At 40.7% G+C, this 27360-nt stretch overlaps 1 protein-coding gene across 7 annotated transcripts; it reads left to right on the top strand.

Annotated features, from left to right (window-relative positions):
- Positions 1-8265: 8265 nt before the first annotated feature.
- Positions 8266-15140, top strand: ADAD2 (adenosine deaminase domain containing 2). Of its 7 annotated transcripts, none has more exons than XM_031950203.1 (12): positions 8266-8354; positions 8968-9149; positions 10895-11038; positions 11800-11940; positions 12307-12354; positions 12681-12806; positions 13026-13176; positions 13259-13426; positions 13579-13802; positions 14023-14260; positions 14353-14473; positions 14604-15140. In XM_031950203.1, the coding sequence occupies exons 2-12, from the start codon at positions 8981-8983 to the stop codon at positions 14706-14708; spliced, it is 1635 nt and encodes a 544-aa protein (XP_031806063.1). In that variant the 5' UTR covers positions 8266-8354; positions 8968-8980; the 3' UTR covers positions 14709-15140. The 7 variants fall into 7 exon arrangements, with proteins under 7 accessions (XP_031806063.1, XP_031806065.1, XP_003758502.1 ...); XM_031950205.1 differs by having other exon boundaries at positions 8277-8354; positions 8965-9149; XM_003758454.4 differs by having other exon boundaries at positions 8286-8367.
- The last annotated feature ends 12220 nt before the right edge of the window (positions 15141-27360 follow it).

Genomic DNA, 27360 nt, shown 5'->3' with positions numbered 1-27360 from the left:
ATTGATCAAAAAATAAATATTACCATTGCTGCTTTGAAACAAATTGATTAGTCTTTAGCAGAGGCCATTGTAGTATCAAAATCTGTGATTTTGAATTGTGGACTACCTAACCAGAATCTACCTTTTGTATTATTTACTCTGTCTACTGGTACCCATTCATGTCAGTCCCATCCTTTCAGTGCCTGGGTCCCAGTCTACACTCTCTGTCCATTGTACTCTCTAAAACCCCTGTTCTAATGTAAACAACTAATCTTCATTTTAGATTTTGTGCCAACCTCTCCACACAAAATTACTTTGTATATAGTTTTTATGTACACGTTGTTTCCCCCAATAGAATATAAGCCCCTTTAGGGTAGGGATTGTTTCATCTTTGTATTCCCAGAGCCTAGTACAGTACCTGAGGGGAGGGGAGGGAAGGGAGGGAGACAGTAGTTACTTAAGTAATTGTTGTTGAATCCACATTTTACCGAAGAAGAGAGAATAGAGAGCTTAAATTACTTCCGTATGGTTATTTAGTGTCGATGTAGGAGTTCAAACCAGGTGCTCCGGACTTTTATGTTTAGCATTTTAATCACTACACCAGGCTGCCTTTTCAATTAAATGTGTAACTCAGTATAATAAGCAAGCAAGCATACTTTCTATAAATTGAATAAACAATGTCTCATACTTTCTGTAAACTGAATAAACAATTTCTCCTCTATACTTATATTACTGTAACAGGCATCTTCAAGATCTCCAGGTAGTGAATGGGATAAAGAACTACTAAGACTAGGGAAGTAAATGCAAATATACATTTTTGTATCAAGACTACATTTTCCCTCTGAAGCATGGATAAGGTACTAGCACTGTCACTGCAGCTAAATGGGGCAGAGCAAAGCCTAAAGACCTTAGACCACTGTAGAAACTGTCCGGATAAATAAGGATGGAGACTCATAATGCTACAAGGAGGCAGGACCAGCTTTGGGATCAGACTCAGCCCCAGACTCATACTCAGGAAGGCATTATGCAGAAAATCAGAAACTGCCAATTCCAGCCTTTTTGCCCCAGTCTTGTTTCCTCAGATGATTGAGCAGACCCTCCCTGGCAGATCTTCCCTTATTTCTCCTTTGCTATTTTTACTGACCCTAAAGAAGTATAGGGTCTAGGAAGGGGAAAAGAGTTAATCCTATGACAATTTCTCCCAAAATTTTTGCTAAGTTATCCTTTATATTAGATTTCAATAAATAACAATATTTCAAAGGGAGATTGTCAATAAATGAAGTTGGTCATGAATGAGAAAGGGAAATTCCAAATGTGGGAAGATGAGAAGGGAAACTTGAAGATTTACTATTTACGGCAGTTGTGTGTATTTTCTAGGCAATCGCTCTAGATCCATAAAGAGCCTTGGAGCCAAAAGAGGAACAAATTCCTCCCAATTAGAATTTAAGCTCCCAGGGGTGTGCTGGTGTTTAACAACTAGCTGGGATGTATTGTGGGGGTGGAGTGGGAGTGGAATGGATGTACTCATGGCATTTAATGTTCATTATTAACATTTTTCTCCATCACTTTCATTAAGCCTGCATGATCAACAAAGCAATGAATCAAGCTCTGTTTTTGTATCATCTGCAGATAAGGGAGTTGCAAATGCTTACCCTAAAAATTTAACAAAGCTCTAGCAGACATCTGTAAAGTGTCCATTAGATTCTAAGCTCCTCTTTAGAAACTTTAAGCCCCTGGGGGAGGAGCCACGATAGTGGAGTGAATCCAGGAATCTCCTTGAGCTCTCCCAGTTTCCTTTGAAAACTTCATGAAGCCAAGCCTCGGAACAGAATCTGATGGAATGAAATCACTCTCCATCTCAAGATAGACTGGAAAAACTTCAAGAAAGGTCAGTCTCACTGAGGTGAAAAGAGTGTTCTGCCCAGCTCAGGCAGAGTCTGGAAAACCCAGTGAGAGTATCTTAATCATAGCAGATCAGAAACTGAGATCCTTGGTCCTAGCTCAGTAGCAAAACAGACCATTGAGGCAGCCTCTAGTCCCAACTTAGAAAGCAAATTCTTGGAAACTAGGCTGTTTCCTGGAAAAACAGGCAAAACTATCCCCTTCAAACACAAGGGGCCCCTGTGCTCAAAGCCAAGGCTCAGAGCTACACAGAAAGTTTGGGACAGTGTCCCCTTTACTCCAAGAACAGAGTTAGACTATAAAAGTTTAAAAAAAAAAAAAAGGAAATACAAAAAGAAAAGGAAAGAAAATGCACAAGAAACAGAAAAGATCTTGATCATAGAAAACTTGGTGACAGGAAAGACCAAAACTTAGATGAGGACAAATTTTTTGTTTGTTTGTTTTTTGAACTTGGACTAAATGTTATTGCTTACAAGGGGGATCTTAACTTGCCATGCCTTTGCCATGATAAGTAATGTGAAGATCTAATTAAATGAAGTACTGTATGAAATATGTTGATGCTGTATAGAGGTTGTGTTTAGTCATGATTCTTTTGTGTTTGAAGGTAAAGAATATTTCAAGATTGGCTTCTTGAGAACTGAGGTTGACCATAGATGTCAAAGCAAATTAATGTGTGTAACATTTCCCCTTTTAATTAAGCAGATACAGCAGCAAATGATCCGACCCTCCTCCCCTCCCAATATTAGAATAAAGTACAAAATGTTTAACTCATCCATAACTGAGGCTATTGCACTAGCTAAACACTGTTCAGCTCCTAATCAAAACGGAAGACAAATATATTGCTGAATACTTTTAAATATCTAAAATACTATTCCATAGTTGAATCATGGTGATGAAATTATTTACCTTGAGTACTATTCCAATTTGACCACTGATATGACAAAACTTGCAGAACTATTGAACTAATTAATAAAACTAAGAGTTGGTTTTATGGGGGAAAAAAAACAGATAAACTTTTGGTTAATTTGATTAGAAAAAGGAAAGAAAAAAAAAAAAAAAACAAATTACCAGCATCAAAAATGAAACAGGTGAATTTAACACCAATGAAAAAGAAATGAAAGCAATAGTTAGGAGATATTATGCCCAATTATATGGGAGCAAATTTGACAATCTAATCAAAATGGATGAATATTTACAAAAATATAAATTTCCCAGATTAACAGAAGAAGTAAATTAAACAGTCCCATAAAAATAAATTGAACAAGCCATTAATGAACTCCCTCAGAAAAAAATCTTTCTTCAGTGTCAAATGGATTTACAAGTGAGTTCTACCAAACATTTAAAGAATAATTAATTCTAATACTATGAAGATTATTTGGAAAAATACGTAAAGAATCCTACCAATTATTTTATGACACAAATATGGTACTGATACCTAAATCAAGAAGAGCCAAACAGAAAAAGGAAACTATAGACCAATCTCCCTAATATTCAAAATTTTAAATAAAATATTGTCAAAGAGATGATGACTTATCAGCAGGATAATATACTATGACCAAGTGGGATTTATACCAGGAATGTAGGCCTGGTTCAGGAAAACTATTGCCATAATTGACCATATCCATAACAAAACATACAGAAATTATATAATAATCTCAATAGATTCAGAAAAAGCTTTTGACAAAATACATAACCCATCCTATTAAAAACATTGAAGAGCATAGAGATAAAGAGAGTTTTCCTTAAAATACCATGCAGTATCTATCTAAAATCAAGAGCAAGCATTATTTGTAATGGAAAGAAGCTGGACACATTCCCAGTAATATTGCCCATTATCACTATTATTCAATATTGTACTAGAAATGTTGGTTTTAGCAATAAGAAAAGAAAAAGAAATTAAAGGAATTAGAATAGACAATGAGGAGATAAAACCATCACTCTTTGCAGATGAGATGATGACATACTTAAAGAATCCTAGAAAATCATTCAAAAACTTTCTTGAAACAACTTTAGTATAGTTGCAGGATATAAAATAAATCTACACAAATTATCAGCATTTCTATGTATTATTGACAAAGCAGCAAGAGAAATAAAGAGAAATTCCATTTAAAATAAAATATTTGAGTATCTACTTGCCAAGACAAGCTCAGGAACTGTAATTATAAAACACTTTTCATGACTCTAGCAATCTAGTATTTGATAAATCCCCCGAACTCCAGTTTCTGAGATAAGAACTCACTATTTCACAAAAATTGCTGGGAAAAACTGGAAAATCATATGTTAGAAACTCAGTATAGCTACATCTTATATCCCATACCAAAATAAGGTCAAAATGGATACATGATTTGGGCATAAAAAGTTATACCATAAGGAAATTAGGAGATCTTTGGAGAAGGGAGGAATTAATGTTCAAAGAACTAGAGAATATTATGAGCTGCAAAATGGACAGCTTTGATTATATTAAATTTAAAAGGTTTTGTACAAACAAAACCAATACAAACAAGATTAAAAAGGAAATACAAAGCTGGGGGAAATTGTTTATAGCCAGTGTTTCTTATAAAAGTCTTATTTCTAAAATATATAAAGAACTATGTTGAATGTATAAAAATAAAAGTCATTCCTCAATTCATAAATGGTCAAAGGATATGAACAGATAATTTTCAGATGAAATTAAAGCCATGTATAATCATATGAAAAAATGCTCTAAATCACTATTGATTAGAAAAATGCAAATTAAAATAACTCTGAAGTACAAAATACCTTTTGGATTGGTTAAGATGACAGGAAAAAGTAATGATAAATACTGGAGGGGAGGTGGGAAAACTGGGACACTAATGCATTGTTGGTAGATTTATGCAATGATCCCAACCATTCTGGAGAGCAGTTTTGAACTATGTCAAAAAGGCTATCAAACTGTGTATACCCTTTGATTCGGCTGTATCTCTACTGGATCTGTGTCCCAAAGAGATCATAAAAGGAGGAAAAGGACTGACATGTGCAAAAATTTAGCAGCCCTTTTTGTAATGGCAAGGAACTGGAAACTGAGTGGATGCCCATCAGTTGGGGAATGGCTGAATAAATTATGGTATATGAATGTAATGGAATTATTATTGTTTTATAAGAAACAATAAGCAGACTAATTTTAGAAAGGTCTGGAAAGATTTATATGAACTCATATTGATCAAAACAAGAAGCACCAGGAAAACATTGTACACAATAACAGCAAGAATGTGTGATGATCAACTATGAAAGAGACTTGGTTCTTCTCAATGGTTCAGTGATCCAAGGCAATACTATTAAATTTTGGATAGAAAACTCCATCTGCATCCAGAAAAAGAACTATGGAGATTGATTGTAAATCAACACGTGCTATGTTCACTTCTTTTTTCTGTTTTTTTTTTCCCTCTGCCTTGATTTTTCCTTTTTGTTCTGATTTTTCTCTCCAAATATGATTCATAAAGAAATGTGTATTTAAAAAGTTAACATGCATGTATAACCAGAAAAAATAAAACAATTAATAAAGAAAAAAAGAAATTCCAAGTTTCTTGAGAGCACAGAGTGTTTTATTTTTTAGACTTGTTCCCATTTGCTTGTTCCATATGCTAACCTCCATTAGATTGTTAACTTCTTGAGAGCAGGAACTGTCTTTTGCCTCTTTTTGTATCCTCTATGCATAGTGTGATGCCTGCCTTACACTTAGTAGATGTTTAATAAATGTTTGTTCATTATGTGTGTGTCCTTAGGGCCCTAGCACAATGTCTAGAACATAGTAAAGACTTAATAAATACTGGTAGACTGATTAATTAATCTCTATCTGGAAGAGAAGTTTACTAAAGCTCTTGAGGAAAAGCTGTTCCTCCTCTCTCTGTCCAGAGTTCTAACTCTATCCATGAGCCATTGGGTTGATGGTGTGAAGATAACCCCATTTGATGACTGAAATTGTTTATTACTCTTGTAGCTCTCTAGAGTGTAGAACACAGGGTGGGCATAGCTATGGCATCACCAAAATATATATACTTGGCTTCTTTTATGTTATCTGTTGCATGATAATTTTTCAAATGGACATAGACCCCACTGGCATGTGATTCAATCACACTGAAATTAACATATTTGTTTGCCCAGAGCTTCTCTAATACTTATCATTTTTTTTAAATCATATTTGTCACTCTGATGGATGTGAATAGAAACTCAGAATTACTTTGATTTGCATTTTTCTAATTTTGAGCATTATTTAATATAGTTATTTAGGTAGCCTCATTTTCTCCCTTGAGAACTATCTGTTCCAGATCACCATTCCTCTACTTGAATATTTTCAGTGATAGAGACCTCGATACCTAACCATGAAGTTAATTCCATTTTTGTCAGTTCTGACCGTTACAAAATGTTCCCTTATATTGAGCTTTCCTCCTTTGAATATTACTTAGGATAACTTTTTGTTCAGGTCAATTCTCCAAGAGCCTCCACAGTTGGATTATAAGATCGCAGGAGCTGCAAGGCAGCCTTTGCTGACATAGGTGTTGCAGACTAGGAATGAGATAAATTGGAGGTAGAGGAAAGAGGAGAGAGGTCAGACAATGAAATGGCCTCTCAGAGAGGTCAGAGAGCAGCAACTGCCTCTCAATCTCCTTGTATCATCCTCTCACAAGAGGAGATCCATTCTGTGTTGGATCTCCAGCAGCCACTTGTCAGGTGGCTCCTGTATATTTCAGCAACTCTCCCGTGTATTCCACAACTTTTACTTCTCCTCAGCTAGATAGGTGACCTAATGAATAGTGTACCCAACTTGGAGTCATGAAGACTCATCTTCCTGAATTAAAATCTGGTCTTAAAGACTTACTCTCTGTGTAAACAAGGTTTACCCTGTTTGCCTCAGTTTCCTTAAGTGGGGAAGGAAATGGCAAACCACTCTAATATTTTTGCCAAGAAAACCCCAAATGAGATCATGAGTCAGACTGAAATAACTGAACAAAAAGCACTCCATCTTTTCTCTCTTTTCTTATCATCCCAGTTTTGCCAACTATCAAATGACTTACTCAGAAAACATTTATTAAGTACTTACTTTGTATATCACTAATAGTTTGTGTGCAAAAAAAACTAACAATTTAAATGTGAAAAGGTTTGCATTTTATTCAATTTATTATATATATTTGTTAAATATTATAATTATGTTATATTAAATTTATTAAAATGCAAAATATATAATAAATTAAAAAGAGATACTTGTGGATGGAGGGATAATTTTTGTCTGACTGAACTTGGCAGATTTTCATTGAAGTAGGACTAATTCCTCATCTGGTATGTTTCTGTATACCCTAACTCATGATGAACACTCTCTAGTGTGTTAATGTGCTAGGCACAGATGATAGTCTGATGTAGTCTGATTAGGACAGAGAAGAGCAGGACTGTCATTTCTATTAAAGGTCCTAGGATAAGGTGACAGGCAGGTTACTTTGGGGTTGAGGCTTAGCAATTACTATTAAGAAGATAAGATCTTAACAAAGGCAACTATAGTATAAGAATCTGCTTTGGATGACAAGTGCATTATTAGAAAGGTACAGAGTTCTAGTGAAGCTTCAGTTGCAATGAGGCAGAAGAAGTTTTCTGAAGTAAATGGCATTCAAGTTGGGCTTAATTCAGCAGCTGAAGATGGGGTCTGTGCCATTTTAGTTTTAGAACCAGAGAAGACGTGAACTCATCCCATTTTTTATCTTGTTGCATACAGATGTTTGTATGTTGTCACTTCCATCAGAATACAAGAGTTATAAAGTGGTATTAAAACATACAAGATTCTGGTGATCAGGGCTTTTTCCCGTGTTTTGTACGTTATCCCTGCTGCTTAGCACACAATAGGAGCTTAGTAACTGCATGTCAGACTAAGATCTGAATCTAGGTCCTGTTTTCCTCTCTGCATCATAGCACAGGTGGGCAGAGACCTCAGTCCTCCAAAGAACACTTACAAGGCGGCCTTAAAGGATGTTTCACTCTCACGCGGGGGGAGGGGAAGGTGGAAAGGGAGAAACTGTTGCCTTTAACAACAGCAGCAACACTCTTCTCCGCGTCCCGGATGTCCCATGTTGCACAAGCTTGAGTGCAGGGCGCACTAACCAGGACTTCTTAGCCTGGTGTCTACGAGGAAAATGAGACAAGTGGTTTCAACACAATGTTTCCTTTTATTTAATGCAATCAAAGGGCCTGTGAGTTTCACCAGATTGCCAAAGGGAGTCTATGACTCAAACAAACCAGAGCAAGAGAAAAACTTCCCCTAACAGGTTTTTCCAGGCTCCGCTGAGCACCTGGGCTACTACCTCAAGCAGCGGTTCCTCTGATTGGCGGGAAGCGGCCCCACTGACTGCATTCTCATTGGCCTAAGCGCGTGGAAAAAGGCGGGGTCCGAAACCCAGGGAGCCGTCACGTGGGTAACGGGCGCCTCACGTGGGTAACGGGCGCCACGTGCAGAGGCCGCTGGCTGTGAGGTGAAGGGATGGGGTGAGGAGGAGAAGTGGGGTGCGGGAGAATCGCCGAGCCTCGAGGCCTCTCCTCCTAAGCCACGGCTTCGCCGCCGCCCCTCCCCGCGGGGAGATCCCTCTCCCTTGTAAAGCTGGCGGGCTCGGCATTCCCCCAACGCCTGGCGACGGCGGGGACCCCGAGTTTGGAGGCGGGAACTAGCCGAGACTGTGGCCTAGCCGCTGGCCCCGCGCCCGACCTGGCCCGGGCCTCCCTTTCCCGCCCAGTGATTAGCCCGCGGGGTCCCTGAGAGTCCCTTCCACCTCCCTCTGGATGCCTTAGTTTTCTTAGATGGAAAATAAGGGGTTTGGGCCACTTGCCCCCCGGGCAGGTATCCTCACCTACCTCTGCCTGCCCCCATTTCTCTTCTGTAAGCTAGCAGCAGTCAGAGCGCCCTGCTGCTTCCCAGAGTGGTTGTGTAAGGATCAAAGGGACTAGGTGTGCAGAGGCGCTAGGCAAGCCTTACGGGGGGAAGGTCAGGGGCAGGGGCGAGCTGAGCTCATCCTGTGCTTGTCTCTCCCCTCCCTCCCCTTCCTCACCCCCTCTCTCCATTTCCTTCCCCTTCTCCCCGCTCCCCAGCAGCTGCTTTCCCAGCATGGATGAGGCAACCCGCAGGAAACCCCGCCTGGCAGCCTCTCTGCAGATTCCCTGGAGGCCCTCGGAAGGCTCTGCCCAGGTGTCCTCGGAGACTCAGCCTTCCAAAGCGGAGCCCCTTAGGGGAGAAGAGAAGAAGAAGAAGCTTGGGAACGAGGCTGCTGGGGATGGTAGGGAAGGAGGCCTTGGACCCCTGGGGATGGGAGTAGGGGCAGTAATCTCCTTGAAAGAATGGGGGAAGGGGGAGGGGGGAGGGAGAGTGGAGAAGAAAAGATTTAAGGGGAATAGGGATACTAGTTTTCAGCCAGCTGTGTGGCACTGTGGTTAGAGCAGTGGACTCGGAGATATGAAAACGTGAGTTCTGGGGAAGCCACTTAAAGCTCGGCCTGTCTCATTTTCCTCATGTATGATAATGGGGATTATAGTAGCACCACCTTCCCAGGGCTATTGGGAGGTTCTAATGAGATAATATTTGTAAAAAGTTTTGCAAGCCTTAAGATGCTTTATATATATATATGTCTGTGTGTGTATGTCTGTGTATGTATGTCTGTGTATGTGTGTATGTGTGTATGTATATGTATGTATATATAGGTATGTGTATGTATAGGTATATGTATGTATGTATGGGTATATAGGTATGTATGTATGTATGGGTATATAGGTATGTGTGTATATATGGGTATATAGGTATGTGTGTATATATGGGTATATAGGTATGTGTGTATATATGGGTATAGAGGTATGTGTATATATATGGGTATAGAGGTATGTGTGTATGTATAGGCATGTATGTATAGGCATGTATGTATGTATAGGCAGGTATGTATAGGCGTGTGTATCGGCAGGTATGTATATAGGCGTATGTGTATGTAGGTATGTATATACCTATATAATGTGTATATATGTATATACACACATATTTATATATAAACATAAATGCAATTCTTAAGTATTTGAATGGTAGTCCTATGGAAGAAGTAGACATATCTTGGTATATCTTCTGAATAAGTAGAAAGCATCTTATTAATAAGCCCTTATTATGTATCAAGTGGCTGGATTGAGGACTAGGATTACAGATACTAGAAGGCAGTCCTCCTTATCTCCATGGATTTTGATCTCCATTAGGAGGAGCAAACACATAGGCACAATGGACCTTCTGTATTGTTACCATTCTTGTAACTAGTTACTGACTGGAGAATTTTCAACTTGTTTCCCCCATATATAATAGTTACCTTCTGTATTGTTACCATTCTTGTAACTAATCACTGGTGAATTTTCAATTTGTTTCCTCCATGTATAATACTTAATGTTTTCTCAAGCTGAACCTTAATATTTCTCTTGTTTAATTATATTTTTTTGTTCTTTTATCACTTAATGTTCCTGTGCATTATTTGTGTGTGTGTATTTGTGTGTTTATTGGGTGTCTGTGACCATCCAAACAACTTGTTCTTGGAGGGTCATTTTTGTTTGGAAAGTTACAGTGGAATCACAGAGAAGTAGATTGGCATATGTTTTGTGGGAGAAATTGGTGATAGTTGGCAGAGAAGGAGGTTTTGTTTTGATGTGAAAATGAATGACTTTCACTGTTCAAAGGTGGAAGGGGCTGCCATGGAGGGGGTGGGGCTCTCTCTGAGGGGTAGATGATTACTGGTTGGAATGAAGTAGAAGAAAGGCCTATTTAGGGAGACTGGTTAGAGGGGTCAGGGAATTCCCTTGCTAGGAGGGAGGTAATGCATGGGGAAAGAGCATTGGGCTGCAGTCCTGCTTGATAGCCATGTGACCTGGCTCTCAGTCCCCCTGGGCCTCAGTTTCTTATTCTGATCAAGCAGGAATTTGGACTAACTGATTCTCAGGCCACTCGAAATTTCGGTTTTAACAGTCCATAGTCATAACTCCATGTACTGTCCTCACTTAGGGCCACTTCCAGATCCTCCAGCGGTGGTGAGGGAGCTGATCCTTGGCCACAAAGACCCCCCTCCAGGCCAGGCCCTGAGCCTCCTGACTCGCTATGCAACAGGCATGGGCCTTACTCTGCGCTTTGTGGAGAGTGAGGTCCAAAGTAAGTGAACTGGATACAGGTCATTGTGTGCTGAACGTTGGGATGGGATGAAAGAAGACTGGCAAAGAGTTATAGAAGCAGGCCTCTGACCCTGGGGATCCTGAGGTCTGACTGGGAAGATGGGAACGAATGCTCCTCTCTTTCCTATCACTCTCTTGTTGGAGATTCTCTTCTGTAAAATTTCAGCTCTGGCACATGTGTGAGATTAGGCAAATTATCCCACTACTCTACATAGTTTACTCTTTTTAAAATTAAATTTTACTTTTACGGCACTGTTGTTTTATATTCCTATGCCATAATTTCTTGAGCTATTCTGGAACTATTTTTGAAGCCATGCCCCCAAATTCCTAAAGTGGGTTTAACCTTAAACCTGGTGATATCATTTTTTTTCTTTTTTTTTTCTGGTGATATCATTAATAGGTCATCACCCAAAAAGGGGAAATGGACCAATAAATTAAAAATATTTATAGCAACTCTTTTTTTTTTTTTGTATGTGGTGGCAAAGAACTGAAAACTAAGGGAAGCCCACCTATTTTCTCTTTTGTCAAATAAGGGGAAGGGGGAAAACTAGACTGGAATGTTTCTTAAGATCCTTCTATAGAAACTATAAATGCTAAAATATATTTTTAATTTTTTTTAAGTAGAAACTATTTTAAGGAAGGGTTTGAGAGGCCTAGGGAGGCAGCTGGGGATTGGCCTTCTGAACAGGTGGGGCTTTGGAGACTCTTTTCTGTTTCTAAAATACTTTTTCCTTCCTTAAGTTCCCTTCCGACACTTCTCTGTCTGTGCTGTGCTGGATGAGGTGTCCTGTCCTGAGGGTACTGGGAGCAGCAAAAAGGAAGCAAAGGGACAAGCAGCCATCCTGGCTCTCAATTGTGTCAGGACCCAGCTGGAAAACCCAGGTAATCTCCCTCAGAAGGAAAAGGTTCCTACAGGAGAAGGAAGACTGAACCTGCTCTTGTGACCTTGGACAAAGCTCCTCTCGAGGTCTGTTTTCTGATTTGTAAAATGAGAGGGATGTATAGTAAATGATGTCTTTTACCTCAATCATCTTGAAGCTAGGTTGCCACCACAAGGTATCCTCTGATCCAGATGCTGGAGATGGGAGGAAAGGTGATCATCAGCCCATTAGGAGACTGGGCTGTAGACTTCCTGGGTTACAGGACCATCACAGCCTTGTCCCCTTTCATGGTTGGGGGGAAGAGCAGAGACTTGCATCCCAGGTAATCCAAAAGAAAGACTCTGCAGTTCCCTTTTTTCTTTTGCAGCCCCCTTCAAAACTCCTAACAACTTCCCGCTCTGTTCTTTAACTGCAGGTGAGCCTTCCTTGGTAACTCTCCCTTCCATTCCACCCTACCTTATAGGCTTTGAGTCAGAGTGGCCATGTGTCTGCAGGGGACGCTTCTCTAATGAGGGGCACAGCTTCCCTTACCAGACAACCCATCCTTGGGAGAGTTAGGACTTGTGCCCAGCCTTCTCGTTCTGCTTGGTCCCAGAAGCCAGTCCCAATTCCCTGGCTCCTGTACCCCAAAATATACTGGATGAAGAAAGGGGAGTAGAATCAGCATTGGGGATGGGTAGAAGATTGAGTGTTCTTCCTCTCCTTTCTCTGGTCCCACTGATATTCCTGCCCTTCCTCTAGAAAACATTCTGACCCACGAGCAGCGTTGTGCAGCTGTGGTGAGCTCAGGCTTTGACCGCCTAATAGGTGAAAACTCCCCATACCGGGGCTGCAAGCGGACCATAGCAGCTGTCATCCTTGAAAGGGGTATGGAAGCCTGAGACTTTGTTCCTCAAGCCCACCAACCCCATCCTTAGGGGGAGGCAGGGAGCCCTAGAATCCTCTTTCCTTCTAGCCTTTCTTTTCCTTCTTCCCCTTGGGTTTCATTTTATGATCTCCCCCCAAGTCTCCCTTTCCCATTTTTCTGTCCAGTGCTCCCTCCCTTCCCTTCTCCCCCAGCTGCTCCTCTCCCTGTTCTTCCTGCAGAGGTCCCTGATGACAGGGGCAGCTGTAGGGAGACCTATGAGCTGGTTGCTTTGGGTACGGGCTCAGGCGGCTACAGGGGCTGGATTGAATTCATGGGCCGGAGACTCCACGACACTCACAGCTTGGTCATTGCCCGCCGTGCCTTGGTCAGGTGAGACATAAAGAAAGGACCTGCGGGGAAGACCACTGATCGTGGGATCCCTACCCTCAGTCATGTTCTCCATCTTTCTTAGGTTCCTCTTCCGGCAGCTCCTTCTGGTGGCTAGTGGGGGCCCAGAAGGGGCAGAACGTTCAGTGCTGACCCCCCGACCAGGCCCTGGTCCCCCCCTTGCCTTGAAGCCCAAAATCTTCTTACACTTGTACCTCAGTGACACACCTTCAGGAGCTGCACATGACATCTAGTACGCTGGACATTTGGTTTTAGGGGTCTCTGAATGGAATGGGAAGGTTGTGATCGAGGTGGGAGAGGGAGGACAGAAAGGAGAGATCTGGAGACGTGCTGTGTCTGTGCCAGTTCCTCTCCCTGATCTCTCCTCCTTTTCTCCCCCTCCAGTCTCCCTTCCCCAGGGGGCTCTCTCCACAGTCCCTCCCTTCGTCTTCAAGCCCACGCCCGGGGAGAACTGCGACCCGTCTGCTACCTCGCCCCGGGATTCCGGGCAGCACGGGTCTGCTCGCTGTCGGCCAGTGACAAAGTGGCTCGATGGGCAGTGCTGGGGCTGGGAGGGGGCCTGCTGGCCCATTTCCTGCCTCCACTTTATGCAACCAGCCTTGTCCTTGGTGAGAGGCCCAGGAGGGGAGAGAGAAGAGGAGGCTGGAGAGGGGGAGGGTCCTGGAAGGCAGCCCTGGATTTGGGGCAGGGGTCTGGCCCTCCTGAAACCTCAATTTCCCCATGTGTATAATGACAAGGTCCCTTCTAACTCTTAACTCTTTTGGGGGGCAGATTGTGTGTGGGGAGGAGAGCTGATCCTCTTCCCCTCAGAATTGTGTTTCCTCACAGCTGACTCCTGCCATGACCCTTCAACTCTGAGTCGAGTCATCCATGACCGGCCCTGCCTGGAGGGAGGCCCGGGCCTGCCACCTCCCTATGCACGTAACCCCCTGCACCTGTTTCTGGGACCACCTGTGGCTCCCCAGGACTCTGTACCTTCCAACTGCCAGGGCCTCAGCCTCAACTGGAGCCTGGGAGATAGCAGCTTGGAAGTTGTGGACACCACCACAGGACGTGTGTGGGCAGAGTAAGGCCTGGTGTTGTTGGGGAGGGGGGGGGTATGGGAGTGGAGCCCCAAGATGGACAGAGGTGACCTGGAGCCTCTTCTTTCCCACCCAGAAACTCCCTGGGTCCTCCCTCCCGCCTCTGTAAAGCTGCCCTCCTGCGTGCTTTCCGCCAGGCGGCCCAAGCCCTGGGAAGATTTGACCTCTTGGCACTGGACACGTATGAGGTGGCCAAGGTCAGTGGTCACTCCTCATTTAGCCAGATCATGTAGTGCTTCCAGCAGGAGGTCTTGCCTTAAGCCCCATTTTTTTTTCTTCACCCTTGCTCTGCCTTGAGACTGAGGGCTACTCTGATGCTCTTTCCAGGCAGGGACATACCGAGCTGCTCGTCAGGAGTTGACCACTTACCTGGAACAGCAGGATTTGGGTTCTTGGCCCTCCAAGCCTCTGGTGGGTGGGTTCTGTCACTGAACACGGGCATATGGGGGGTTGTTCTTTAGGGGTGTGTGTGTGTGTGTGTGTGTGTGTCCCAGGTGGGGGGTTATGGCAGGGATTATAAAGTATGGGGGTTATAAAGTGTGTGTAATTGTATGTGACAGATGGGAGGTTATAAAGTGTGTGTGACACAAGTGGGGGTTATAAAGTGTGTGTATCTGAGACACAGATGGGGAGTTATAAAGTATGTATGTATATGTGACAGGTAGGGTGTTATAAAATGTGTGTGTGAGAAACAGGTGGGGGTTATGGCAAGGATTATAAAGTGCCCTGACATTAAGGGACTGGGCTGGGCATGATTTAAGAAAGAGGGTCTAAATTGTGGTAGTGAGGTAGGATCACTTGAGACCCCTGCTTGGAAGCCATGTGCTTTATGATTTGTTCTGAATAAATTCTTTGCTCTGTGCAGTTGTGGTTAGAAATGATGTTATCTCTTTTTTAATTCTCACAATACCCTTGTGAGATTGAGGAGCTAGTAGAGGTGGTATTATCTTGGATGAGGGAGTGTAAGTTCAGAAGTTAAATGGCTTATATTGCCTTCCAAGGGAAGCTTTGTATTCCTGGATTTTAAATGGAAAATATTAGCAAACCCAAGGCAGATCTGGGGCATCTTGGATTGTCAGGGCTGCCAGAGTAAGGGAGTGGCTTTGTGCAGTGTCATCCCCAAGACCATTCAGAAATGTCATGAGGAGGATTCTGTGCAGGGGCTGGGATCACAGATCACCCACCATAATAAACAATGCAGTGTGATTGGTCTCTTTCTGTCTGACTTTTCATCAAGTGCAGCTTTCTGTAAACCTTGTATCCAAAGAAGTACTTTCTAACCGCCATAGATTATTCACATATCATAGGGCTTGGGAATGATGTAAAGCAGGAATTCAGTCAGGCTTCCTGGCTCCAGTTGCAGTCTTCTTTACATTTTACAGACATCTCAGGAACCTAAGTCCAGTCCCTGCCTTTCCAGGGCAGGACTCCCTCTCCCCTACCACTTTCCCTAGATACTGATTCTCTGACCCGTCAGATTCCCCACTCCCTTTTCCAATTCTTAGGCATTGGAAAACAGCCTTTAGAAAGTAGAGCCCTAGGGCCCTAGAGCCTCCATCCAGAGCTCTGGACAGCTCCTGGCTAGTTGCCTTCACTTAGCTCTGGCTGCCCAGGCTTTCAGACAGGGGACTGGATCAGTGAAGTGGGGGCAGAGGGGATCATGGATTGTGGAGACCAATGAAGGAAGTTCTAGTCTGCACCATCTTGCCTTGTCCACCAGCCAATTTTGTGAACTCTACATTGGGGGTTTGTACTTTCCTCTCGTAATCCTGTGATCTGGCTTCTGATCTCATTTTATTCATGTCTGATTCTTGGTGATCCCATTTGGGGTTTTCTTGGCAGAGATTCAGGAGTGGTTCACAATTTCCTTCTCCAGCCCATTTTACAGATGAGAAAATTGAGACAAAAAGGATTAATTGACTCATACAGGGTCACACAGTTACTAAATGTCTCGGGACAGATTGAAGCTCACAAAGACAAGGCTTCTGGGCTTCAGGCTAGGCACTCTCTCCTCTGTAGCTTGTGTCACTTACCCACACACTCAACCTAGGGCCCAGTCCAGGCTTCTCTGGACATAATCTGTCACAAGCTTCCCCTTCTCACCCCACACGGCTGTCACATGGGCAGGCCTCCTCACCTTACTATTGCAACAGCCTCATTTTTCTTGCCTAAAGTCTGGTCCAGACTTTAGGCAAGAAAAATGAGGCTGTTGCAATAGTCTTCCACAGCTCAACCCAAACCAAAGGGCATTCCTGATCACTTCACCTTTCTGGCCTCTTCACCTAGGCCTTGGGTTGGGGAATGGAGTGAGGAAGTGGGGGGTTTGGAGGTGGGGAGAAATGGGGGGTGGTGCAGTGCTGCTTTTGAGGTCAGCTCAAAGGTATCTTCTACTTAAGCCATTTTCTGCCAGCTGCTCTGCTCCACTGCCTCCTTGACCCTGGTGCTTCCCCCAGGATAAGCTCTCACCTGAAATCTCATCATGGAGATTGATCCTGATTTGGATAATCATTGCTGCCTCCTGGGCACTGTTGTATGTTGGGGTAGGCTAAGGACTAGCCACCTTCTTCCTCCCCTCACTTTTCAGCTTCCTCCATTAAACTAAAAGCTTCTTGAGGGCAGGGACCATCTTGGTTCTATAACCAGTGCTGGCACATAGCAGGCATTCACTGTTCATATGTCTTGCATGTACTGATATTTATATAAATCATATTTCCCTTTAGAGCATGAGCTCCCAGAAACCAAGAGCTGTTTTTCACTTTCTCTTTGTATTCTCAGACCTTAGCACAGCACCTGGCTCTTAATAAATACTTTGAATGCTTATTGATGGTTTGAGTTTGAATCCTGCCAAAAATTTATTGAAATGTGTGACCCTAGTCAAGTCGCTCTTATTCTTTAGACTGAATTTCTCCTCCTCTGTGAGAAAAGGGGTTTGGATTTCATGATCTTCCAACATCCCTTCATCTGAGGGCAGTTAGATGGCTCAGAGGGTAGAACACTAGGCCTGGAGTCAGGAAGACCTGAGTTCAAATCCTGTCTCAGTTAAGTGATTTACCTATGATTCCACAGCTAGCAAGTTTTAGTCAGGCTCCATTCAACAATTAGTATGCTGGACTCAAAGATGGCAGTAGGATAAGATGGGAGCATGATGGATTGAGAGGCCAAAGCCTCTCATCTGTAAAATGGGCTGGATTCAAATCCTGCCGTGAGGCTTTTTAGCTTTGGAACCTCGGATAAATTGTTTCTTTGCTTTGGCTTTTGTTTCCCCACGTAGAAAATAAGGAAGTTGAATTTCTTAAGGTTCCATGATGTGTCAGGAATGAAAATAGGTCTACTTTTACCAACCTTTCCCCCTATTTCACATTGCCATCACTGGGGCCAAGGTCTGGGTTAATGTTGCTAAAAATGTTTTCTATCCATTGACTGCATTTTGTCATGGATGGACACAGATGGGAGAGAAAGTTCTTCTGATTCCATTTGTTTTTACACTCTGATGACTGTCTCACAAACAAAACAGGTTTTCAGGCTATTTTTTAGTCCAGATTTTAAAACAAATGCCCTGATTATCTCTGTTCTGTCCTCATTTTCGCCTGGGGGCAAAATCTGGGTCTCTAGTGACATGGGCTCTCAGGATGAGGCTCCATTTAGTTGTGAAACAGAATAGATTTCAATTAGAGATCAGTAAAGAAGGAAACACCAGGGGACTATTAATTGCTTTCCTTCCTCCTTTCCTTCCTATTACAAAGATATACTTATTTTTTTTTCAGGCATCTCTTGTGATGTGTGACACTCCTGGGGAAAAGAGGTGATGATAGCTTGAGATTATTACCTCAGTTTCTAAAAGTCTAATTTTGAGAAACAGTTGAAACTGGAGGTAGGGCAGCTTATGCTTCCTCTGCACCAGGCAAGAACAAGGTGTTCTAAGTCAGAACTTCTTAAACTTTTTTTCCACTTGTAATACCTTTTCTTCCAAAAAATTTTTATAGATATAAAGGTATAGGAAATAGGTATAGGAATCATACACTTACTGATAAGTTACATGAGCCCATATGGGCTTGTGACTGCAGTTCAAGAAGTTTTGTTTTAGGTGATGCTGCTGCTTTTGGGGGGATTAGTATTTACAAAGACATGGAAGAGCAAGTCATATCTCCCAGCAAATGAATTCATCTGCTAGATATCAAAAACATCCTCGAACCTCTCCTAGCACTTCATGAGTGATGCAGATATCTTGTTTGTTTCAGCTGATACAAAATGAGATGGTTAGACTAAGTGATTAAGCCTGACATGACAAAAATTAAGAAATGTAGGAATGAAGACTTTTACAACTCTTAAGGACTGCAAAATGCACTCAGTGGATCACGTCTTTAAATTCCTTTCCAACCTTAACATTATGTTCCTTTGATTTCTGAAACCCTTTTTTGCTCTGAGTCAACAATATGAAAAAAGTTAAGTATGCCTTGTGTGGATAGTTTGCCAAAATATCAACAAAGTACTTTGCAAACTCTCCTATAATATACAAGCTGAGAAGTAGTGGGATGGGGGCAGATAAGGACTAAATAGGATAACAAAGTAGATTGAATGACTTACGTTAGTAATTAATAACCAAAAATGACTATTTAATTCATTACCTCCTCAGTGAAGTGATCAACCACTGGCCTCTGAGAAGTCCAGTCAATTTGGAGGGTTTTTAATGGAATTAAAAACATAAGTTCCCCAAGAAACTTATCTTTGATTTGATATGTTTATTAATGACTTGGAGAAGAAGACAAATGGCCAGCGTGCGCGCATCAAAGCTACAGAAAACCCAAATCTGTGAGGGACACATTGTATGAATGAGTCAGGAATCAAAAAAGATCTTGTTTGACAAGCTATAACACTGGGCAGAATCTAATTAGATTATACTTAGTATACTTAGATTATACAAATTGATAAGTATTAATTATTAAGTGTCAGGTTCTTTACTTTCTAAGTGTCAGATACTAGTCAAAAGAAAGGCATTTGTATTCTGGTGAGGGAAGACAACACAAGGAAACTGAAAATTGGGAAGGGATAAGGCTGAAAAGAAGCTAAGGAATGCAGGTCAGAAGGAAATATAGAAGTAAATATGGCTGATTTGGGTGCTTTGAATAAAATGGAATTTCAAATGACTCCTGAGGGAGAAGACTAATGGGTCCTGATGAAGAAAGAAGTTCAGAGAGGAGTGAAGGAATGAATGTAAAATCTTGGGTTTTAAAAAAATCCAACAGATTCACAAGTAACATATAGGGGGAGACATGATTCTGTTTGAAGGATTGATTTGAATAAACCAAGGGAATTGGTTGGGGAGAACATGGTGGGGGAGGATGTGAAAGCTGGCCTCAAGTATTTGAAGGACTGTTCCATAGTATAAGGATAAGACTTGTACCTCACCCCAGTGCACAGAACCAGCACATGGGGGTTACTGAGAAACCCATTTGGGCTTTGTGGAAGATGAATTATCCCAATGATGCAAAGCATCCAGAAGCACATTGGGCTGCCTCTAGACACAGTGCATGAAGGCTAGGTGACCCTTTCATTGAGGATTATATAGAAAATCTTGTTCAGATTCCTTTCGCCTCTGAAGTTAAATGATCCTGAAAACTGTAGGCAGCATGATGTAATGCAAAGAGCTCTGAATTGGGATTCAGAGTGAATTCCAGTTTAGCTACTTGTGTCACTATGGGTATTATAGAACTTCAATTTTCTCCTTTGTAAAATGAGGGATGTTTGCCTGGATGATCCCCAAGATCCCTTATAGCACTGTATCCTATAGCCTCTGAATAAGCATGAAATTATGAGGGAAGGGGGACATGAAAATGGAAGGAGATGAGGGAAATAGGGAAGTTTTACATCAATAAAATGGAGGATATATATTTGGGATCGTGGGAGATGAAGTGGAGTAGGGGTGTGGTGGGGTGAAAGGAACACAGATTTTTTGCTGACTTTTCCAAAAGATTGAATTTAATTACATGTACATGTAGTCTGTGAATTTCCTCAAATTAACGTTCAGCTACTGAATAATTGTGGTTGCAGGGAAAAAGTGAATGATTATAAAGACCCAGAAGCCTATTAGCCAGCCCATTTACTACAGATTATTCCCCCAGGAGATCATTTAAATTGATTTACTTTTTTGTGCTGGGCTGGTGACATCAGCTGAGACATAAAGATCTAGAAAAAATGCCTATCATCATACAATGCATCTGTACCCACCAACCTTTTCGTGCCCATTAATCACATAATTATTGGGTAAACAAGTTATTCAGAGTGACATTTGCCAGTGTGTTCTGCCAAATAAGTAAAATTTGTTCCCGCATTGCATCAATCTGCCTGCTCAGTCCTTGGCTCCCAGGATAGTCTTTGCACAGCAGACTTTGTTCTAGAGCTCAGATACAACTTATGGAGTGGGTGAGGCAATAAAAATCTATTTTGAAATACAGTGGCCTGAATTTTCCTTGTCTCGTGTTCGATACACTCTAGATCAAATCCACCTGTTATGTACAGGTAATGTACTAAGCTCTTGGGGATACAAATTAAGGCAAAAACAAAAAACAACCACCCAGTCCCCATTGTTTAGTTGGTTTCAAACTGAGGGAGACAATATGAAAACAACTGTGTACAAACAGTATATATGGATTTAGGCACATTCTTTGAGTCATGTCTGTTGAGGACACATTTTATTCAAGGCACAGGTTAGGTTTTAACTCCAGCCTAGTAGCTCATATTCTGCCTCTTTCATGAAGCCTCCTTTGAGTTCCCCTAACAGGAAGTGATTTCTCTCTCTTCTGAATTCCTGTAAATAATTTGAACCACTCATTTGGCATTTACCATATTTTGCCTTGACTTTTTCTTTTTGATTGGTTGCCACACAAGACTGCAATAGCTTGGAGGGTAACAGCTTTTTTTTTCTTCTATTCCCTATAGTGTCTAGTACTATATATATATATATATATATATATATATATATATATATATATATATTCACAAATGTCCGATGGATGAATGAATGAGAGGATATTAACTATTTTCTTGCTTTTGGAGAAAAAGGCCATAACAAGTTAACTTAAATCTTTAAAACTTCAGTTTCATCAATAGTCTAATTTTTCCACAAAAATCAGAGCCTGGTTTATGAACCCTAAAAAGAGTAACTGAATTTCCCTGGGACTTTACATGGGGCAAAGAGTCTAGGAACCACTATGTAGATCTCTCTTGATTTCCTATAGGTCTATTAGGTCTCCTACATACCAAATTGGCCACTTAACCTTCTGAGTCAATCCAAATCTTATCTATCTTTAAAGGATGAATTTAAGTTCTAACTTCTCTATGGAAAATACTATTAAAATGTCACAATAGTCAAAACTATTCTTAACAGGGAAATGTTTAACTATTGCCCTTCTAGACCTTTTGTAAATAATGCTTGTTCATTCTGTCACCAAAAGGTAGCAGGAGATTACTCTCTGGAACACCTTCCACTGACACAGATCACAAATCGAATAATATTAGGGTTGCTTAAGATTTAAGGTTGCCTAAGGGATTCTCCCAAAGTCATATAGATAATAAACATCAGAGAGAAATAGCATGGGATAGTAGGTTTTAGGCAGAGCCTAGTGTCAGAAAGCTCTGGTCTCTCATTAAATTGTGTATATATAATTTTTTTCCAGTTTGTCAATCAGTCCCAAAAGACTAATGATGGCGCATACTATCCACTCCAGAAAAAAAGAATTATCTATTGAAGACAAATTGAAGCATCCTATTTTCACTTTCTTTCTCCCTCCCTGCCTCCCTCTGTCCCTTCCCCCCTCCCTTTCTTTCTTCCTTCCTTCCTTCTTATTCTAGTCTTCTTATATAAAATGACTAATATGGAAATGTGCATTACTGTCTCAGGGAAGGGAGAAAGGATGGAATAGAACTCATAACTTTAAATAAAATTGTAAAAGAAATTGTCAAAACATTTAACCAAATATTCTGATGAGAACACGTTTCAATTGAACTGCTTAAAACCTTCTAAAATATTTCTGAAGGGATGTGTCTTCCTGGCTCTTTGACATCTTGATGACTTTTCTGAAAGTTTATTTTAGAATATATGGATCGTTCTTTGTTTTATCAAGGTTAACTTTTAATTTTAAATTCAACCAACTCTAAAATTTGCCTTGCCACCAATTCCTAATGGAAGAAAATGGAATAAGCATTTCTATAGTGCTTACAATGTATTAGGCACTGTGCTAAGCACTTTACAATTATTACTCATTTGATCCTCATAATAACCTTTTAGGTAGGTGCTGTTATCTCCATTTTGAGGAAACTGAGGCAAATAGGATTAAGTGACTTCACACAACTGGTAAGTGTCTGAGGCTGGATTTGAATTCATGAAGATGATTCTTATTGACTCCAGAATATGGAGTTCCCTATGCACTATACCATCCAGCTGTCCTCTTTTCATATAGCTCAACTTCAACATAAACTTATCTACCTACCCCTTAATAGCTATGGGCCATTCAGAATTGGTCTATATAAGGATAGGACTGATTCCTTGGGAGCAATTACCTACACAACTTGATTTCCCAACTCTTAAGTAATAGGCTTTGCTGTCTATTGATTATTGACAATTCTCTTTATTGATGATTCTCAGTGAGTAGTACTTATTAAGTGCTCAATAAATGCCTCAACCTACTGCCTCAAACCTTGCTTTCTATAGGAGGCCTTTCCTCACTCCCCTAACTCCTAGAGACTTAAGGTTGTCTTCCATGAATCCTGTAGGTATCTTGTGTTTACTTATATTCTTGTTATCTCCCTTTTAGAATGTAAACTTCTTGAGGGAAGAGATTCTTTTTTTGCTTTTTCTCTCTAACCTATATTTTTTTGCAGACACTAGAATGCAGCCACTGCTTAACAAATGCTTGGTGAACAACTGGTTACTACCCTATGGGTGTTCCACAATCTTGTTACTATCCTTCATTCCTAGCAGGTATCCTTGTTTCTGCAGGACAGAAGGCTAGTTCAGTTGATCCATACTTTCAGGATTAGAATGCTCCCAGGATTTTAAAAATTACTATTGTTTTCCATCCATGCCCTCAGGACCATAGCCACCCTCTTTCCTACCCAGAAAAGACTTCAAGCAGCTTTTTCTTGGATCAGTCCATTTCTATTCCAGATCAATTCATGGCGAACATGTTATCTACCCTCTCCTCCCACCCCATGTGATATAACTTCCCTTAATCAACATTTTGTTCTGAATTTTTTGGGGCATTCCAAAAGGGACCCAAACCTTTTTTGTTGTTGTTGTTTTTGCTTTCAATCTTTTCTAGGGTGCTAGGTCGTCTTATTACATACATTAGGCCTATTTCTAGAAAAAAAAAAAAGGAAAGAGGGAAGGAAGGATTCAATTTCTGTTGGTATAGGTGATTGTATTCCTGAGAGAGAGGAGTTTCTTATAATTCCCATCATTTCTTCATCAGGCTCTCTAGGAAGACAGTCTTTGAGACTTCATGTGTATAGTATGTTAGTGTTACTTGTTAGATCCAGCAGCCTCTGGTACAGGGATATTTGAAGGAAGGACTCAGAAGATGTTGGCAAAGATGAAGATGTTAGTGACCTTGCAACATAAGGTTGTTCTTTCATCTATTTTATGTTTTGTCTTCTAGCAGCCTTCAAGGTAGTTCACTGCATGAAATGATAGTTAACATTCATATTTAGTGATTTAAAAATCTACTGCACAAGTCTCACCAGGATCTCTGAAGTTCTTGCTTTCCCTAAGAACAGCCAGCTATTTAGTATATCTCATATCAGGGGCATTCTGGTAAATATTTAACAGGTCTTTGATAAAAGTTGACACACCTTTAAGTTCAATAAGCATTATTAACATTTTCCCATCCCTTTCTTAAGTCCAATCAATAAAATAATAACTCAATTTCTGATAGGTAACAATTCATTCCTGAAGTGTAACTGCTCATGGTAGGAGCTGCTCCTTTGTCAGACCACATATAGAGCATTGAGTTTAGTTCAATTTAGTTCAGGTTTAAAAGGGACTTTTCATAGATTGCTTGCAGGTTCATGTTCTCTGTTAAGGCTTTCATCTATAGCTGCTGCCTTCCTGCCTTTATTATTCCCTGCCTTTCTGATCATGGGTACATATAACTATATAACTCTTGATTGCTGGATTCCAGGATTCCATCAAAAGCAGCAGAATGCAGTGAAAAGAACATTGGAATGAGAGTGAGAGAAGCTGGGTTCAAATCCCAATTATTTTATTTGCTACCCATGTGACTCTGGGCAAGTCACTGACTTTTTGGACCTCAGTCTCTCCCTCTACAAAGTGAGGGGAGAATTAGGATAGATGATCTTTAAGTTTTCTTCTAATTAGAAATCTGTGATCCAGTATTTGTCCCAGCCTCATCTTGCCTTCATGTAATCACATCTTTCCAGTGAAAGGAGCTCATTGGGAAAATTCTTACTGTGTGTAACTCCCTGTTGTCTTTTCCTGGCCACCAAAATAGCATAGGTCCTTCCTTTCTCCATTCTATTCCCCTTTTCTCGTCATTTCCCTTCTTCCTTCCCCCTTCTTCTTCTCTTTTCTCGCTACTGTTTCTTTTTCTCTCCCATTTTCTTTCCATTGCCCTCTTCCCTTCCCTTTCTTCTAATCTCTCTTGCTTCTCTCCTTTTCTCTCTTCCATCTTTCCTTTCCTCCCTCTATTTCCATCTTTTTTCTCTAATCTTTTACTTTCCCCTTTCTCTTCCTTTCCTTATCTCTCTTCATCTTATCTCTTTCTTTTCTTTCCCTCTTGTTCTCCCTCTTCCCTATTCATCCTTCTCCTTCCCTTATATTTTTGAAATCTGATCCTTTTAGAATCATATAAATCATATAAATAAACATCCCCATCGATAAGTCGATATTAACAAAGATGTTTGAAGGAGACAATTTTTGTTCCCTGTGCAGAAGATACAAAAAGTAATTTCTTAATGGCATTTAACATTTCTCTTGGGAAATTGGGGTGGGGGTGAGGGGGAAAGAAACAACCCTGCAAGTAAAGTTATGGTTCAGAGAATGCCAAGCATCCCCAAAGAGGTTTTAATTAAAACTGATTAGTGAATGATTTACAGCAGGAGCCTTGGACAGCAGTAATATCAGCTAAATTTAACTCAAGGAACCAAATTCATCACCAAATTGAATTACACAGGAACGAAATGTCCCACTCAACTTTGCTCCTGTGAAAGAGCCAGAACAAAGAAGCCAACACGATTGTGGGTGAGCAATTTACAATCCATGCCTCAGCCTCTCATCTAGACTGGATTGCTGCATTGGCATAATTGAGCAAGGCTTATCACAAGCATAGACTGCATTAGGATGCAAAGCTTTTGGTCTCTGCAGCCAGGTGGGAATGGACAATTTCCTTCTATTTTCTCTTGGCACTTGAAGTGTTCCTCTCATTTTGCTTTTTAATAGAATTTCTTGAGGACTTGTCAAATGATTACTTTGGGATGATTCTGTAAACAGCCAATAGATCACATTTCTGAAAGGACTGTAGAATTTATGACACTTTCGCCCCAACAATCCAGAGAAATAGTAAGACAAAGCAAGGATTTGTGTCTCAATTTTACAGATAAGGAAAATGAGGTCAAAGATTGACATATATAGTAGGCAGAGGCAGAATATGAGTTCAGGTCTTCTATTAAAGTCCAGTAGCTTTTTTTCAACCCCACGATGGCTGCCTCTTATTATGAAGACATGAGGTCATGTAGTGCAAGGAGTACTGGGTTGTAAGAAATTATAAAGGGAGTTGATTTAGTGAAATTTAGGAAGACATTTTTGAACTGCAGAGCATAGCGAGAGGAAGCAGAAGAATAACTTACACAATGATAAGTGTTGCAAATAACTTTGAAAGACTTAGCAACTCTGGTCAATGTAGTGACCCACTATAATTTCACAGAATTCATGGTGAAACATACTTCTCATCTCCAGATAGAGGTGAAGGAATCAGTGCAGTTTAAGCTACATTTTAAAATTTGAATATGACCAACGTGGGAATTTTTTTTGCTTGACTATTACATGTTTGTAATTGGAATTTTATTTTTATTTCTTTTTAACAGGGTGGGAAGAAGAGAAGGTAGGTTTTAATTGATTGAAAAAAATCTTTTAAAAAAAAGAGCAGATGAATAGATAACAATCAGGAGACCTGTCCACTAATCTTATCTCTTGTCCCTTAGTCTTTTCTGTGTGACTTTAGGCACATGACTATGGCCTCTAAAGTTCTTTCCAAAACTAGCATGTCTTTGATTCTATGATAAAGTAGTAAGGAAGTAATTGGTATTCCTAGATTGACTTGAGGAAGCACAATCTTAAACTCTTCCATTTTCAATCAACTAAATGCCTTTCTATTATGTTTAAAGCCCCATCTTAGGTTCTAATGGCAAAATTAACACAGATCCTACTTTGATGGAACTTACTTAGTCTAGCATGAAAATATAATACAAATAGAAGAAAAGACAGGGGAAAAGTGGGTTTTGAATCTGTAATTTTAAAAGCATAGGAAAACTCCTGGTACAGAAATTTTGATCTCTGATAGCTACTGTATGCAACTTATAATCTTAGGCTAGAGTTCTTAACATATTTTTTTTTTTGGTCATAGATTCTCTTTGGCAATCTAGGGAAGCTAATAAATCCTTTCTCAGCATGATGTTTTAAAATAACATATGGAAATGCTAAATTTTAGTAAGAAATTAGTGAAAATAAAAATATAATATTTGCCTCCCATCCAAGTTCCCAGATCCCCTGAAATATACCAGTTTAAGAATGCCTAACTTAGAAAGTTCCTGGAGCTTTAATAAATTAAATGATTTGTCCAAGTGGTTTGCCCAATGTGAGCTATTAACTCTTAACTGACCTTCCCATAGCTAGTATCTCCCAGATGTAAGAGTTGGAGATCTGACCCCAAAAGTGCTCTTCTATATGGTACCCCTCAAAGAAATCATTTCAACATGAAATAATACATAATGAGTACACTAGAGAGAAGGTAAACAAACTGTTAAATAAAGTTCAAAGAAGGAAAAGTCATTGACTGGAAGAATAGGGGAGACT

The sequence above is a fragment of the Sarcophilus harrisii genome, chromosome 2 (assembly GCF_902635505.1).
Source record: "Sarcophilus harrisii chromosome 2, mSarHar1.11, whole genome shotgun sequence".
NCBI classification, from domain to species: Eukaryota; Metazoa; Chordata; class Mammalia; order Dasyuromorphia; family Dasyuridae; genus Sarcophilus; species Sarcophilus harrisii.
This window is presented reverse-complemented; position numbering and strand designations above follow the sequence as displayed.